The sequence below is a fragment of the Phocoena sinus genome, chromosome 10 (assembly GCF_008692025.1).
Source record: "Phocoena sinus isolate mPhoSin1 chromosome 10, mPhoSin1.pri, whole genome shotgun sequence".
In the NCBI taxonomy this organism is placed as follows: Eukaryota; Metazoa; Chordata; class Mammalia; order Artiodactyla; family Phocoenidae; genus Phocoena; species Phocoena sinus.
In genome coordinates, this window is record NC_045772.1 from 39,250,557 (window position 1) to 39,267,327 (window position 16,771).

A 16,771-nucleotide genomic window follows, 5' to 3' on the forward strand; every position below is an offset into this window, starting at 1 on the left:
GTATAAAGCATCAGCCTGGATGAAGAGTCCCTTATCTGTCCAGCTTGCCCTGGTGAGTGCCCAGATAGATAGCAACAATATTGTTTAATAGTAGTTAGCAATTATTATGAACTGGGAAAGGGATGGATATGTACTGAAAACTTCTTGTCTTTAGTTTCCTTCTATATATAAAGGAAACTGTTAGCAAGGCTGATTTTAGTTGTAATGATTCAGTCAGTTTTGATTAAGGTGCCAGCATATGTTCTGAGTGCTGGGTATTTTTCGGTATTTTTTTTTTAAGAGACACACTTTGTTCTTAAGGATTTCACAGTGTATAGAAGTGACAAATATATAAACAAAGCCCCACAATGCAGTGTGCTATGTGCTAAAATATAGGTAGGAACAGAATGATGTGGGAGAACAGAAAAGCCTGTGAGTAACTGTTTGCAGTAGTCAGGAAGGGTTTGAGAGATGACATTTGAGAGGGATTTACTTGGCGAAGAAGGGGGGTAGTGGACAAAAAAGGCATGTGAGACAGGGGTATCAACATGTGCAAGGAAAAGGAATTGGAGACATAGCATACGTGGAGAATTCATTAGAATTGGAATGGAGTAAAAAGTCAGGATGGGGGCTTCCCCGGTGGCGCAGTGGTTGGGAGTCCGCCTGCAGATGCAGGGGACGCAGGTTCATGCCCCGGTCCGGGAAGATCCCACATGCCGCGGATCGGCTGGGCCCGTGAGCCATGGCCGCTGGGCCTGCGCGTCCTGAGCCTGTGCTCCGCAACGGGAGAGGCCACAACAGTGAGAGGCCCGCCTACCGCAAAAAAAAAAAAAAAAGTCAGGATGGAATTAGTATGAGGTTGAGGCTTGAAAAGATTAGGCTGGAGCCAGATGGTGGACATCTCTTTTGTAGGCATTAGACAGATGCAACAAAGATCCCCAAGCAGGAAATTAACCTGATTGGATTTGGTTTTTAGTAATAAAGCAGCTGATGGTAATCTGGAGGATGCATTAGAGTGGGGGATACATGGTGGCATGCCTTTCTTGAAGAAGATTCTTCACTTAATCCAGGTGAAAGATGAAAAGGGCCAAAATGGTTACACTTAAGATGGAAAAGAGCAAAGAGCCAGGACTTTTCAGAAAATATTAAGGTAAAATTAAAACAGCTTGGTGGAGAATTGAATGTGGAGATGAAGGAAGAATTGAAGCAAGCTAATTTGCCTCCTGAAGTTTCCAGTTTAAGAAGTGATGACTGGATAAATTCACTCGGGAAAATGTGGGACAAAGCAGGAACGGATTTAGAGAGTGTATGAGTTTGTTTTGGGATATATTGAGTTTGGTTGCTAAAGCACATCTAGATGACAGTGTTCAGTGCACTGTTGGAATTTAGGAAATGTCAGGATGGAAAATGTAAATCTGGGAAAATAATAGGTATGGGGAAATTCTAGAAAATAGTATATAGTGTGACCCTGAAACTGAAAAGTAAAGAGCTGATACTAAAAATAATAGCTAACTCTTATTAAATACCGATTGTTTACCAGGCATTGAGCAAAAGGCTTTACATGCATTATTTCATTTCATTCTCACAGCAATTCTAAGAGGTTAATACTACTATCACCCCATTTTACAGATGAGAAGCTGAGGCTCAGTGATTTGCCCAAGGTCATACATGTAGGAAGTTGTGCTGTATGTAGTTCAGTCCCAAACAGTGTAACAGATACCTTGAGCCCACACTCTTCATCACTGTACCATACTGCATTTTATTAGGAATATCTCTTAGAAAATATTTCATGATATTCATTTTATTCATATAATGGGAATACATGAATTTATATAGCATAACTTTATTCCAAAGAAACAAAAGATAGAGGCATCTCTAATAGAGTTTAACATTTATAAAAAGAGCACCCTAAATATATCTCTAGTAATGACAAGATTTCTCAAATTATTTATCCTGGTAAGAAAGTTATTATTTAATATTTTAAAGTTCTTTAATCACTCTTTTGGCTCTTATTTCTTATTCTAATATATTTGATTAACAACTAGTCATGCTTGAGTAGATTGCCTTTGAAAGTAGTAATGTTTGAATAGTAGATGAAAGTATTTCTGATTTATGTTTTAATGCAATTTTCTTTAGTTAGTGTGGGACACAAGTCAATTTTTGCATTTCTTAGCTAACAAAATTCCAATTTGATTTTATTTTTTCTTACCAATGAGAATTGGCTACATTTCAAGCTAACATTTACTGTTGTTGGGTTTTTTTTGTTGTTTTTTTTGTTGGTTTTTTTTTGCAGTACGCGGGCCTCTCACCGCTGTGGCCTCTCCCGTTGTGGAGCACAGGCTCTGGACGCGCAGGCCCAGCGGCCATGGCTCACGGGCCCAGCCGCTCCGCGGCACGTGGGATCTTCCCGGACCGGGGCACGAACCCGTGTCCCCTGCATCGGCAGGCGGACTCGCTATCACTGCGCCACCAGGGAAGCCCTACTGTTTTTTATAGCAGTGACAGATGTTAAATAGTCTAATCACTTTATTATATCACACCCAATTTAGTTCAATATACATTGTTTTCGTTGTTTAAAAACCTTGCAATTATAGGTGGATTAAGGACCAGTTAAATTCATTATAAGATCTTCTTCCTATTAGACCACAATGTAGTTAAAGAGAAGCAGAATCATAGACTTTTAGAACTGATCATGATAATTAACACCTTAGTGCTTATTCCTGATCTAAACACTTCACATACAATATTAATTAATTTAATCCTCACAACATTGTGGGTAGGTATGTACTTTCATTACTCCTATCTTACAAATAAAAGAACTGAATATTAGTGTAGATTGTGTCTTGCCCAAGATAATAGAGCTAGTAAGTGGCAAATCAGGGATTGAAACCCAGCAGCCTAGGTTCAGGTCTGTGTTCTTAACCCATTATACTAATATTCAAAGAAGTTATGGCTTTCTCAAAGGTTGCTAGCCTAGTTAAAGCACTGGAATTAGAAAACAGGTATCGTAATACATAGTCCAGTGGGGTTTAAACAAAAATTAATGGTCTGTTGCTCTAATCAGTGGTATTTTTGAAAGATTTTAAGAACAAGAGTGTTTTTTTTTTCTAACTGGATTTTCTTAAGCATAAGAAGTTTCTCTTCACATGTACTTTAATTTTAAACTTGAGTTGTATTTATATATAATTCATATAAAGGCACAATTTGGTGGCAGCAGAGGGTAACTGCTTTGTAATTAGGTGAAGATAGCATGAAATTAGATAAATCCAGAAGAAGTAGCTGTTTTTTTATTTCAAGTCCAGAGGAAATTTAGAATAATAAAAGACAATAAAAGTCAGACTATTTAAGATGATAAAGAGAAAAGGGATAACGATAATAAAGATGTTCATGTATTAAAAGACATGGTAAAAAAAAAACTAAGCATAAAAAAATAAATCAGTCTGAGAAAAGTCATTTAGTAGAAAGATTATTCTTAATGTATTAACAATTACAGCTTTATAATTTCTTTTATGAATAACATTAGAAGGCATTTTAAATAAGATGGGCAGATTATCTTTTGAAAGGAAATTTATATATGTATAAAATCGCATTATTATAGAAATGGTGATACTTTGTAATTAAAGATTATAATAGGTTTTGTCCATTACATATATAGTGTATATAATTGTTTTTATAAAGTCTATTTGGAAAACTTTATTGCAAGTTTCTTTCAAATGTAGTAATGAGGGACTTCCCTGGTGGTCCAGTGGTTAAGAATCCGCCTTGCAACACAGGGGACGTGGGTTCAGTCTCTGGTCACGGAACCAAGATTCCACGTGCCATGGGGCAGCTAAGCCTGCATGCCGCAACTACTAAGCCCATGCGCTCTAGAGCCCATGCACCACAGCTACTGAGCCTGTGCGCCGCAACTACTGAGCCCGCATGCCACAACTAAGACCTGACACAGCCAAATAAATAAATAAGTAAATATTTAGGAAAAAAAAGAAAAATTCAAGAGAATAGTTGGTTCTAGCACCAAGAGCAAACATTTGGGAAAAAAAAATGAGATCTCTAGTTTGAAGATGACTTAACCTGCACTTCTGTAATCTCGGGATTTTAAAAATGTTTTTCAGTCATGGCCTCCTTTTTTGAGATTGAGCTTCAATTGAACAGTTTAGTTGTATGTTGAATAAATAGTAATTTACTAAGCAAGCAAGGTAAGGATACATTCCAGATAGAGGATACTAGCTTGCACAACAGCACAGGCACATGATGTACTTGATCTATGTGAAGATCTATATGGTTAGAACACTGGGTGATGATAGAGGAGAAAGACTAGAGATTAAAAATGCATTGAGACCAAATCATAAAAGGCTCTGTCTGCTGCACTAAAGAGCTTGAGCTTTGTCTTGCAGGAGGTGAGCAATCATTGACAGATTTTTATAGAAAAGAGAGATGATTGTATTTTGCTACAGAAAAACCAGTCTGGCGATGATGTGGGGAATGACTCAGAAGGAACTGAGGAGAATGAATTAAGGGCCAGCTATAGTCGTCAAAGTGTGAGAGACATAAGACGAACTAAAATAGTGATTAGGGGCCATTCAGAAGACATTTTAGGAAAAGAAGACATTTTAGGGATGGCAACTCAGAATCTGCTGACTAATTGGATGGAGACTGGGGATAAGGTAAAGGGAGGGATTAAGGGTGACTTCCGGGTTTCTGGGTAAGTATTGGAACCTAATATAGGAAATATAAGACAGACAGCAAGCAGATTGGCCAGGGAAAATTAAGGTTTTAGCATTGAGTTTGAGGTGACTGTGTTATATCATTTTATTATGTATTATATTACATCCCTAGTTTTGACTTCTTCTCTGTTCTCCATACTCAGATATCCAGCTAACTCAATTAGATGTCTGTTAGTGCATTTCAAACTTCGCATTTCCGAAATTGAAAATTTAATTTTTCTAGTTGCTCAGGCTAAAAACCTTTGATTCATCCTTGACTTCTCTTTTTCTCCTGCATCCAAACTAACAGCAAATTCTGTTGGTTTGCCTTGAAGAATGCAGAATCTAACCTCTTTACTACCTTCACTGCTACCACCCTGGTTCAAGTTACCATCATCTCTTGCCTGAATTATTGTTATAGCCTCCCAGTTTCTACCTGTTTTTAGTCTTAACTTTTCAGCTTAAGTGATCCTCTTAAATTGAGTGGGATGTTGTCACCCTGCCCCCGCTCATTGTCCTCACTACTCTATAGACAACCTGCCTTTTCCTAATCAGAAGAACATTCCAAGCAGACTTCTACCTCAGTGCTTAATACAGAAAGTCCCTGACTTATAGTGGTTCAGTTTAATGATTTTTCAACTTTATGATGGTTTGAAAGCAATGCACATTCAGTAGAAACCATACTTCAGATTTTGAGTTTCGATCTTTTCCCGGGCTAGTGATATGCAGCACATATTCCCTAGTGATGCTGGTCAACAGCAGCAAGCTGCAACTTCTGGTCAGCCACATGATCATGAGGGTAAACAACCAAACTGATACACTTAAACAACCATTCTATACCTATATGACCATTCTGTTTTTCACTTTCAATACAGTGTTCAGTAAATTACATGAGATATTCAGCGCTTAATAATTTGTTTATAAAACAGGCTTTGTGTTAGATGATTTTTCCCAACTGTACGCTAATGTAAGTATTCTGAGCGTGTCTAAGGTAGGCTACATTAAGCTATGACAGGATAGGTATATCATATGCAGTTTTGACTTAGGATATTTTCAACTTTTGTTGTAACCTTATTGTAAGTCAAGGAAGATCTGTAGTACTTCCCTCTGTCTGGAATATTCTCTAAGATTATGGTATGACTGTCACTTTATTTCTTGCTGTAATGTCACCTTATCAAAGAGACTGTTCTTTACCAACCTATATAAAATAACAACTTTTTCTCATTACCTTCTATACCTTTACTCTGCTTTTTTTTCCTTCACAGATGTATCATCTGCCATGTAATAGGTTCACTTCTAAACCCCTAACACCTAATAAAGTACCTGACATATAGTAGAGACTCAGTACATATTGACTGATTGATTGAATGAATGAGTGAATGAAAAACTCCAGCCAGCCAATTGGATACATGGATATGAATTATAGAAGAGATCTTAGCTGAGGAGTTGTGTGTATGTGTAATTATTTTTTACTCATGTATTTATGTATTCATCGTTCATTCAGTAAACATTTACTGATCCCTTTTACTTTGTATCAGGTATCCATCCATATGGTGGGGATACAAGATAAAAAAGCAGTATATTTACCTTTTTTAATAAGCTCATTGTCTTCTGGAGTATAAATGCATCATGGTATGTGCTATTTATTAAATAACCAGCATTTGAAGCCATAAGATAACATGAGATCACTGAGGAATTTCAGGATTATCATTTCTATTTTAATATTTTTCTCAGGATGTTGAGCGCTTTGAAGGTCCTTTCCCTTTTTGAATTCTCCCCACTCATCACCTCAACCTAGCATAGCGCTTAATGCTTTTAAATGAATAAACATCTATATAACTTACTAAAATTATAAAACTGATACTGATGGTATGAACAGTGTACTATGTTGGAAAAAGAAAGGGATGTTGGTAGAAAAATAATCTGATTTAAGGTCTATTCAATTTTAGATGAGGACAGGACCTCCAAGTTGAAGTGTTCAATAAACATTTGTACCTACTAGGCTAGAGTACAGAGAACTGGTCAAAGCAGTGGATAAAAATTTGAGACTTAAATACATATGATTGTTTAAAACAACAAACTTTTTTTTTAGACCAAAGGATGGGGAATACCTTGGGGAGTATTCAAATCTTCAAAAACAAAAGGAATAAGCAGAAAAGGTAAAAAGAAAGCCAAAATAATACTGTAGGGCAAAAATTAAATAGTCAATAGAGAATGCTAATAAAACATCTACAGTATTCCTACATTTCTTTATTTAACCAGCTTGTTCTAAGCAGCCCATTTTTCAAAAATATAATTTCACTTTTAATTTTCAATTAAACTTGGAATGTTTTGGATAATTTTATTTCCGAACAAAAACATTTACTATAGAGAAAAAAATGAAAAAAAATATTTTATTTTATCAGGGGTTGATATAGAAGCAGCTCGAAAAGAAGAAGAACGAATAATGCTTAGAGATGCAAGACAATGGCTAAATAGTGGCCATATAAATGATGTCCGGCATGCAAAATCTGGAGGTACAGCACTTCATGTTGCAGCCGCTAAAGGCTATACAGAAGTTTTAAAGTAAGTATTGCTTCTCACAGTTGTTTTTCTGCTTTGATTTGTTTTCTTTATTTCACTTTTCCTTTTTTAAGATACCTGCTAACATTATTTTGAAACAGCTTTTGTAAGTTATTTAATGTCTGTCTATAGGGAGAAAGAGAAAACTACCTTGAATGTTATTGCTTTATTTCTAAAGTTCTTTCTTTCACTCTCAAATTTTGAGTATTCTACTGTTCTTCCATTGCAGTTTTCCAATAAGTGAAATTTAAGTGTCAGACAACCATTATATGTTACCTTCTGGCCTAGTAAATTATTAGAGTCACTTTGAGATTCCCAGATAGTTTAGCTCTGGATACAGAGACTAAGAACAATGTTGTGTATAAACATATTATCAAATTCTGAGAGCTTGATTCCTACTGATTGTTTATTTACATGTAACTTATCTGATTTTGTTTTAGATTTTCACTACATGAACACTGGAATTCAGAGTGCTGTTAGCATAATATTAAATATTAAACCATAAGCAACTTAGACAATATAGGGTTATATACTGATCAACAAATATCTTTGGGGCAAAGCTCCTTTATGTCACAATAAATTTGTGTTTTGGTTTTTACTTATGCAGTGCAAAGGTGTTGGCAACTGTATGGAAAAAACAATTCAGTGCATAACTTTTGTTATATCTATGTAAAGGCTAATAAGACTGGCCCTCAGCAAAATCTACTGCACCCTCTATTTTACCTTTGTTCCACTTTGGTTTCTTATATCAATCCCTTCTCCTTATTCCCTCTCCTCAGTAAAAACAGTGAAGAAGTTTAAGTGGGTCAGTTATTCCGGGTTTCCTCCTATTTCAATCCCTACTCACTTCAGTAATTTAAGCCTTCTCCTAGAATAGTACAGTTAACTTTTTTTAAAATTTATTTATTTATTTACTTTTGGCTGTGTTGGGTCTTCGTTGCTACACATGGGCTTTCTCTAGTTGCGGTGAGCAGGGGCTACTCTTCATTGCAGTGCACGGGCTTCTCACTGCAGTGGCTTCTCTTGTTGTGGACACTGGCTTTAGGCATGTGGGCTTCAGTAGTTGTGGCACGCAGGCTCTAGAGCACAGGCTCAGTAGTTGTGGTGCACGGGCTTCGTTGCTCTGCAGCATGTGGGATCTTCCCAGACCAGAGCTCGAACCTGTGTCCCCTGCGTTGGCAGGCGGATTCTTAACCACTGTGCCACTAGGAAGCTGCTACAGTTGAGTTGTAATTAGTTTCCTTGTCCCATCTGTTTCTCTCTAATCCAAAACTTTTCAGACTTTCAAACCCCATCAGAGTGGGTCATGAAATGAACTTAGTGAGCTGTGAACAGCATTTAAAAAGAAAAAAATCGAAAATATCAAAGAGTATTACATATGGTAAAGGTATTTTGTTTCTTAAAATTCTTGTTTCTATAAACATATATGAGTACTGGATTGCACTGTAAAATAGATTTCTAGACTGCTTCCAAGTGGTCTTTGTAATTCAGTTGTCCAGGCTCTTAAAATCCTTTATTAAGATTCTCAGCAGGAATTGGGATGAATTTTAAACTCCTCAGCTTAGCACATAAGACCATTAGTCATCTGGCCATTGGTTCCTCTTTCAAGCTAAGCTGCTACCATTGCTCCTCAGGCATGCATGATTCCAGCTGTGTATATCTACTTGAAGTTCTTTCATGATGCCTTAATGCCTACTCTTGTTTCTATCTAGATACCTTCATTCACCATCTCTTCAACTTGGGCCTACTACTCTTGTTTCTATCTAGATACCTTCATTCACCATCTCTTCAACTTGGAAGCAAGTTCCTTTCTATCCTTTGACTCAGTTCAAGGCTCTTAAGCCCATGAAAAAAAAATGCTCAACTTCATTCATAATAAGTGCAGATAAAGCTACAGTGAATTATCATTTTTCATCTATCATATTGGCAAAGATCAAAATGTTTGGCACACTGTTGGCAAATTTGGGGAAAGGCACTCTCTTACATTATTGGTGGAAGTATAAATGACTATTGAGCAAATTTTATCGAAGTAACAGTTATTCTTTGGCTTAGCAGCACTACCTCTAGGAATTGTTTTTTTTTTATTTATTTATTTATTTTATTTTGGCTGCGTTGGGTCTTTGTTGCTGCACGCGGGCTTTCTCTAGTTGCAGCGAGCAGGAGCTACTCTTCTGTGCGGTGCACGGGCTTCTCACTGCTGTGGCTTCTCTTGTTTCAGAGCTGGGGCTGTAGAGCGCAAGCTTCAGTAGTTGTGGTGCACAGGCTTAGTTGCTCTGCAGCATGTGGGATCTTCCTGGACCAGGGCTCGAACCCATGTCCCCTGCATTGGCAGGCATATTCTTAACCACTGTGCCACCAGGGAAATCCCTAGGAATTTTTTTTACAGATATTCTCACTCACATAGGAAATAGGTATGTGCTAGCAGCATTGTTTGTAATTGGAGTAGGAGAATGGTTGAATAGATCATGATACATCCTTTCACTAGAATACTCTATAGTGATTAAAACACTAGGATGTGTTAAGAACTATGCCTCATTTGTGTTTATGTTTTAAAACTTTAAGTTGTATTTATTTATATATGCATAAAATCTCTCTGTAAGGATCTAATCAAAAGTAGTAGTATGGTTATCTCTGGGGCAGGGAAACTGGTTGGCTAAAGGTCAGCAGTGGGAAATTGACTTTGCTATCTAGCCATTTATTCTTTTTTAGTTTTGAAATTTGTGAATATTTTACTTAGGAAAGAAAATATTAAATCAAAAATAAATAGAAGAGATCCATTTCAAATGTAACTGTCTCCCCACTTACCCCTCCCCCCAAACACACACAACCCCTTTCAGTTGATTTTTATGCTTTTCAGTTCTGTACTCCTATTGCAGCTTCATCTTAGAACCTGTCTGTGAGGGTTGATTGTTGTTTTACTTAACTTTTGTCCTCCATTAGAAGTTTCTTGAGCATAATAAATACTGTCTTATTTTTTTGAGTATCCTTGCATGGCCTGGCATATAGAGAGCCTTATGTTTGGGGGGCGGGGTGTCTGTGTCTACCTTTCTCTCCGCACAGACTCTCAAGTACTTAGAATTTTGTATTGCTCAAGATATTTAACATTATTATAGTTCATATTTCCTATTGGGGGTATATTTTTATTATCTTCCAGTATTATTTCTGTCTCTATTAATAAAGTATCTGATAATATTTATGTTAGTTGCCATATTTTTTTAACTTAAATCTTCTGACTTATATCTATTAGCGTGTTTTTTAGATCACTGGCTCTTAAATGTTGATCTGCAGGCAGGAGACAGGCAGTGATGTGAGATCATATGCAGAACTTATTAAAAGTACAGATTGACAGGGCCCATCTCCCAAGATAGTGATTAATTCAGTGGAACTGGGGTGGAGCTGGGAAAACTTTTTTTCGTTTTTTTAATAGCAAGTTTTTCAGATGGTTCTGCTATGGAGCCATAATTAAAAACATCTGCTTTAGATATTGTTAGGAAATAGGGGATCAGTTCTTGAAACATAAATAAATGGTTATATATTAGCTATCACTACCACCTCCTGTAGGTAAAAAGAAGCCCTTCTCAAGGTCAGCATCTTGGAAAGTAAGGTTAAGGTTAACCAGATTTGAGTTATAAAGTATTTAGTGTTCGCCTTTGTGTGTGGCGCTGTGCTGTGTGCAATTTATAGACCCATTCTTTGCTCTCTGTGAGCTTAATTTCTAAATAAAATAAAGGTTGTTGTCAATATACAGTTATAAGGGCATACTAACATTTATGCAACTCTTTTCATTGTATTAAAATGTATTCCTGTTTTCTAGCTTTGTTGATTAGAATATCTGCTTTCTACTGCTACAGAAAAGTAGACTCGACCCCTCGGAATATTTGTTTTGCTTTGTTTTGTTTCTAACAGTCATTTTCCTATGAAAATTTCCAATGGTAGATCATAAAGGTTCATGAAGGCTTTCACAAACCAGTTCCTTAATCACAAGGCAACAATGACACTACAAATAACTTTGTTTGATCCCAGTATATTTTTAGAACATGTTCAGCTTGAGATGATATATCATATGGACACTTGAAGACATTCCCTACAATAAATCAGTTTAACATACAAATTGATCCAATAGTTTTGAAAAATGATAGACTCTCCTGCAAAATTTTCAGTTAGAAACGTATTAACAAGAATTAATCAGTGTCATACCAAACCATAAGACTCATAGTCATTAGGAATTAATTAAAACTGAATTCATTATTATGGCAGTAACTCAAGATCCTCTATGCCAGTGTTTTCTGAGAATTCTTTTGTCCTAGTTAATTTGTTGAGGGGAGGAGGGATTCTGAACTATGAAAAGAAATATATTGCAAATTTTTGTTAACTTGCATGGTATATAGCTGTTAATTATGTCCAATCATTTCTAGATTTTAATGATGATGTAATTCACTGTAATTTGTTTAGACTTTTAATACAGGCAGGCTATGATGTTAATATTAAAGATTATGATGGCTGGACACCTCTTCATGCTGCAGCTCATTGGGGTAAAGAAGAAGCATGTCGAATTTTAGTGGACAGTCTGTGTGATATGGAGATGGTCAACAAAGTGGTAGGCCTTTCAAATGTACTTTAAATATTTCAACTTCTAGAAATATAGTTTTAGTCTAAAAAATGTTATGAGAATATAAATTATTTAATTCTATTAAGGTTTATTAACTGTGTAAAACATTTTGTGAATCATTTATTCATTTTTATTATTAAGTCTTTTCCAGCTACTTATGAGGTGATTTGGCCTTGTTCGACAAAGAAGTATTACTCTTTCTGTAATAGTATTACCATATGTGTCGAGTAGATTTGGGTGCTTCCATTGATATTATATTCTTAGAAATTCATAAATTAAGAAATTTTGCATGCATATAAGGTAGAATATATTCTAAATAATGAACTTTCTGGCATTCTGGAGACTTGTACCAGTAGGGTTATTATAAGGACTAAGCTGGCAGCAGGAAAAATCCTTACTATTTTTGGTCAACAGCTCTTTGAAATTTTCTTTTCCACTATGAATAAAAATAGATTGACAGATGTTCACCTGGACTACTTTTTGAAACTAAGTCATACCTGTGGCTGGCTGAACTTTTAAGTAGTTTAGAAATACATATGTTTATTTTATTACTCTACTAAGAATTTATAATTAATTTTTATGGCGGTAAAGTAGAAATAAGATCTCAAAAAGTTTAAACTTGGAGTTACCACATGACCTAGTAATTCCACTCATAACAATATACCCAAGAAAATTAAAACAGATGTCCACACAAAAACATACACAAATGTTCATAGCAGTATTATTGATTGTGTACCAGAAAGCAAAAGCAGATGTCCATCATCTGGTGAAGAGATTAGCAAAAGTTGGTAGATCATGCAATGGAACATTATTCGGCAATAAAAAGAATGAAGTAGATACATGCTACAATATGGATGAACCTTGAAAACAGTTTGCAAAGTGAAAGAAGCCAGTCACAAAGGACCATATATTGTATGATTCCATTTATATGAAATGTCTGGAATAGGCAAGTCTGTAGTGACAGAAAGTATATTAGTGGTTGCCTCAGACAGGGGGAGGGGGAGTGGGGAGGGGATTGCTAATGGGTATGTCATTTCTTTTTGGGGTGATGAAAATGTTCTAAAATTGATTGTGGCGATGGTTGTAAACCTCTGTGAATATACTGAAACCATTGAATTGCATACTTTAAAATGGGTGACTTGTATGTGAATTAGAGATCAATAAAGCTGTTACCAAAAAAAGTAAGGGGAGGTATATCAGCTGCTTATCTCTCACAGGGATTTCTCATACATCTCCTTCAAGTCATATGTACCATGTTTTATACCTACCATTAAAAATGTTATCTAACTTCTTTCTGTATAATCATACAGAATCACCGAAAGCATTTTATAATTTATTGATTTTTTTATTATCACCAACGCTCTTGTTTCCTGCGTAGGGCCAGACAGCCTTTGATGTAGCAGATGAAGACATTTTAGGATATTTAGAAGAGTTGCAAAAGAAACAAAATCTGGTATGTTTGATGATTGTCTAAAAATTGTCTCTGTTAGTGAATTCTCTTAATAACTTTGAATCTTAGACAGCTGGAAAAGTATTCTTGTGATGTTTTGTACTGTTTGGTTTTAAGTTATTCCTAGCGATCAAATTAAATGACAGTGAATGAGAATAAAGGGGTAGTGGTGGGGTTTTTTTTTGGCCTTTTGTGTTGCTTATCCCCATTTCTCTAGCATCCCTTTCCCAAAATGAATACTTCTATAATGTGTATGTTCTCAATAATAGTATCTTTTTGTAATTTCATAAGAAAGTTTGCTTAGAGGGTGGAGACTATAAAATCTCAGATTTCTAAAATAGCATACGCTAGATAAGCAAGGAGTTACATAACTAGGAAGCAGATGTTTAAGTAAAATATTATCAGACATCCTAAATGGTTAGTGGTCCCTGGTTTTTCAGTAAACTAAAGTTGGAGGGATCTTAAAAAAACAAATCCAACTTAGTCCTTTGTGGAGTGGTTTGTTGTTGTTGTTGTTGTTGTTGTTGTTGTTTTGGCTGCACCGCACAGCAGATCTTAGTTCCCCAACCAGGGATCGAACCCATGTCCCCTGCAGGGGATGTGCAGAGTCTTAACCACTGGACTGTCAGGGAAGTCCCCTCTGTGGAGCTTTTAAATTGTCTAGTTCTTTTTATTCTTTATCCAAGCGCTTTTCTTTTTAGGTAAAACAAATCTTTTATTTGTTTTGTCTGTTTTGTTTTCATTTAGTGTTTGGGAAGCTACTTTGTTATTAAATTCTGTATTTTGCTCATTAATGTTATTTTAATAGTATTCTTATTTTCCTTTGCATAACTTTTATAAAGCTCCATAGTGAAAAACGGGAGAAGAAATCTCCACTGATTGAATCAACAGCCAATATGGACAATAATCAATCACAGAAAACCTTTAAAAAGTAAGTAAAATATTAAAGTAGGTTTTGTTATTGTTTTAAATGAGTTGTCATGATAGCCACAAGTATGATTATTAGATTTTGTGGTTCTGGGAAAAATTAATGTATTCATTATGTATTTTCACCTTTTGTGTTTATAATTATTTCAAGGCTTTTTTCCTTTCACAGCAAAGAGACATTGATTATTGAGCCTGAGAAAAATGCATCCCGTATTGAATCTCTGGAACAAGAAAAGGTTGATGATGAAGAAGAAGGAAAAAAAGATGAATCTAGTTGCTCTAGTGAAGAAGATGAGGAAGACGACTCAGAATCAGAAGCTGAAACAGGTAAAATTTGAAGGATAAAGGGATTTTCAGTGAATTTTGATGAAGTCTAAAGTAAGATGAGGTCAGGCTTTAATTTTGAAACTTTTCAGACTGACATGCTACTTGTTAAGATACCTCCGAAGCCAGTAAATTGCCTTTCAGGGAGTGTTAGAAATTTAAGTATAGCTGTGATTTTATTGTTCTCTGCTTACCTGGAGGCAGGTAATTGATCACCTCTGCATTTTACTGACCTATATTTTTAGGTTTGAAGAAAGTGAAGCGGCTTCTAAGATTCTCTTTGGATGGTGCAGATAGGGTTAGATGGGTTCCCAGCAGCTCAAGAATGCTCCTGCTGCTTTCTGAGACCTGAAAGTACAGGAAGCTGGCTGCAACAGCATCCCAAATATTTCCTCAGTAATACTAAAGTTTTAGAAAGCTGGGGCGGAGTCAAGATTTTTTCCTGTAGAGGTGTGGGGAAATTTACTTTGTTTTGAGCAATTTTAAAGATACAGAAAAGTATAATATAATAAACATTCATATTCCAACTACCAAAACTTAACAGCTGTTGACATTTAGCTGTATTTGCTTATAATTTTTCTTTTAATAAAATTAAAACATTACCATTGTCTTCTTTAACCATCAACCCTAATCTACTTCTCTTTCCTTTCTTTCCCAAATCACTATCATGAGTTTTTTTCTGAATCTTCTAGTCTATTTTTATACTCTTATCTTATATTCAGAAGTAATATATAGTAATTATAAGGTTGTTTTGTGTTTTTATTATTCCCTAGGAGTTGTTATGCAACTTGCATTTTTTATTTGAAAGTTGTATTTTTTAGGTTTGTTTGTATCTATCTATGTCTTTATGTATGTAACTTATCCTTTTAGTTGCTGTATAGTATTCATTAAATATATTAATTTCCCTTTTGATAAAAATTTACCTTATTCCCAATGTTGTGTTATAAATAATGCTGCAGCAATCATTTTATAATTGCCTCCCTGTGTATATGTGCAAGAGGTTCTCTAATAGATACACTTAAACATTGGACTATTGAATCATATTTTCACTTTTCATAGATGCTGCCAAATTGCTTTACTATTTACATTCTTTCCCTTTTTATAACAATTAACAATTTACGTTCTTTCCCTTTTTATTATCAAGGATAGGTTTTCTGCTTTTTTTTCCCTCTGGGTCACATGTTTTTATAGATTTTGTTTACTGAATTGCTTTTATTCTGTATCGGCTAATCACTCAGACTTCTGAAGAGGGACTTCCCTGGTGGTCCAGTGGTTGGGACTTTGCCTTCCACTGCAAGGGGTGCGGGTTCAATCCATGGTTGGGGAGCTAGGATCCCACATGCCTCACAGCCAAAAAAAACCCAAAACATAAAACAGAAGCGATATTGTAACAAATGCAATGAAGACTTTAAAAATGGTCCACATCAAAAAAATCTTAAGAAAAACAAAACCAAAAAAAAACCTTCTGAGAGCATAAGATTCCAGGATTGCTATCTTTGAGTTGTATAACCTGGCATTTTGGCATTTTAACGTATTTATCAGAAAAGGTATTTCATTTTCATTAAGGTTTTTATCAATGAAAAAACTGTCATCATTATCAGGACCAGTTTGGTAATCATTAGTAAACACAAATGGAGCCCTGGAATCTCTTGGACTCCCATATTTCCTCTAGACACAACAGCAACAGTTTTGAATCAGGTTTTTTACTCACTCAATAAAATATTTTTTCTAAGAAAATGTGAGAAGCTAAAGTTTACTAAATAAACATGTCAAGGAACGTACTAATAATTCTGTTTTCCATTAAAAACAAGATATTGCTAAATGGGCACAGGCTAGCTTTGTTGCCAGGTGATGTGTTATGGATTCCTTTATTTTCTTGAAGCTTACTAATGCTACAAGTAAATTATTTTTTGGAAATACACAAAGAATTTTTGAAATTTATAAATGACTAGATTCTAGTCACTTAGGGATTTAATTTTTTATTTATTGCTGTGACATTGCTGATCAAGTGAGTCAGCATATCTTTTGCCTTGATGACACAGTAATATAGGTAAAATTGGCAGTAGAACAACAGGTAGTCATTGAATATTATAATTTATTTGTATAACATGCTAATTAAAATATTTCTAACTATAAAAACAAATTATATGAGAATCAGCATGTACAGTGTTCCAGAACATGGACTGATGCATGCATGTAACTGTAGATGTGGGTAAG

The 16,771-nt window shown here is 35.4% G+C and overlaps 1 protein-coding gene across 1 annotated transcript in view; it reads left to right on the forward strand.

Annotated features, from left to right (window-relative positions):
• PPP1R12A (protein phosphatase 1 regulatory subunit 12A) overlaps nucleotides 1-16,771 on the forward strand; it is a 160,535-nt gene that overhangs the window by 89,902 nt on the left and 53,862 nt on the right. The window contains 5 exon segments of the mRNA XM_032645243.1: nucleotides 7,088-7,247; nucleotides 11,697-11,841; nucleotides 13,232-13,306; nucleotides 14,146-14,234; nucleotides 14,400-14,557. Of these exon segments, the coding sequence (XP_032501134.1) occupies nucleotides 7,088-7,247; nucleotides 11,697-11,841; nucleotides 13,232-13,306; nucleotides 14,146-14,234; nucleotides 14,400-14,557 (627 nt within the window).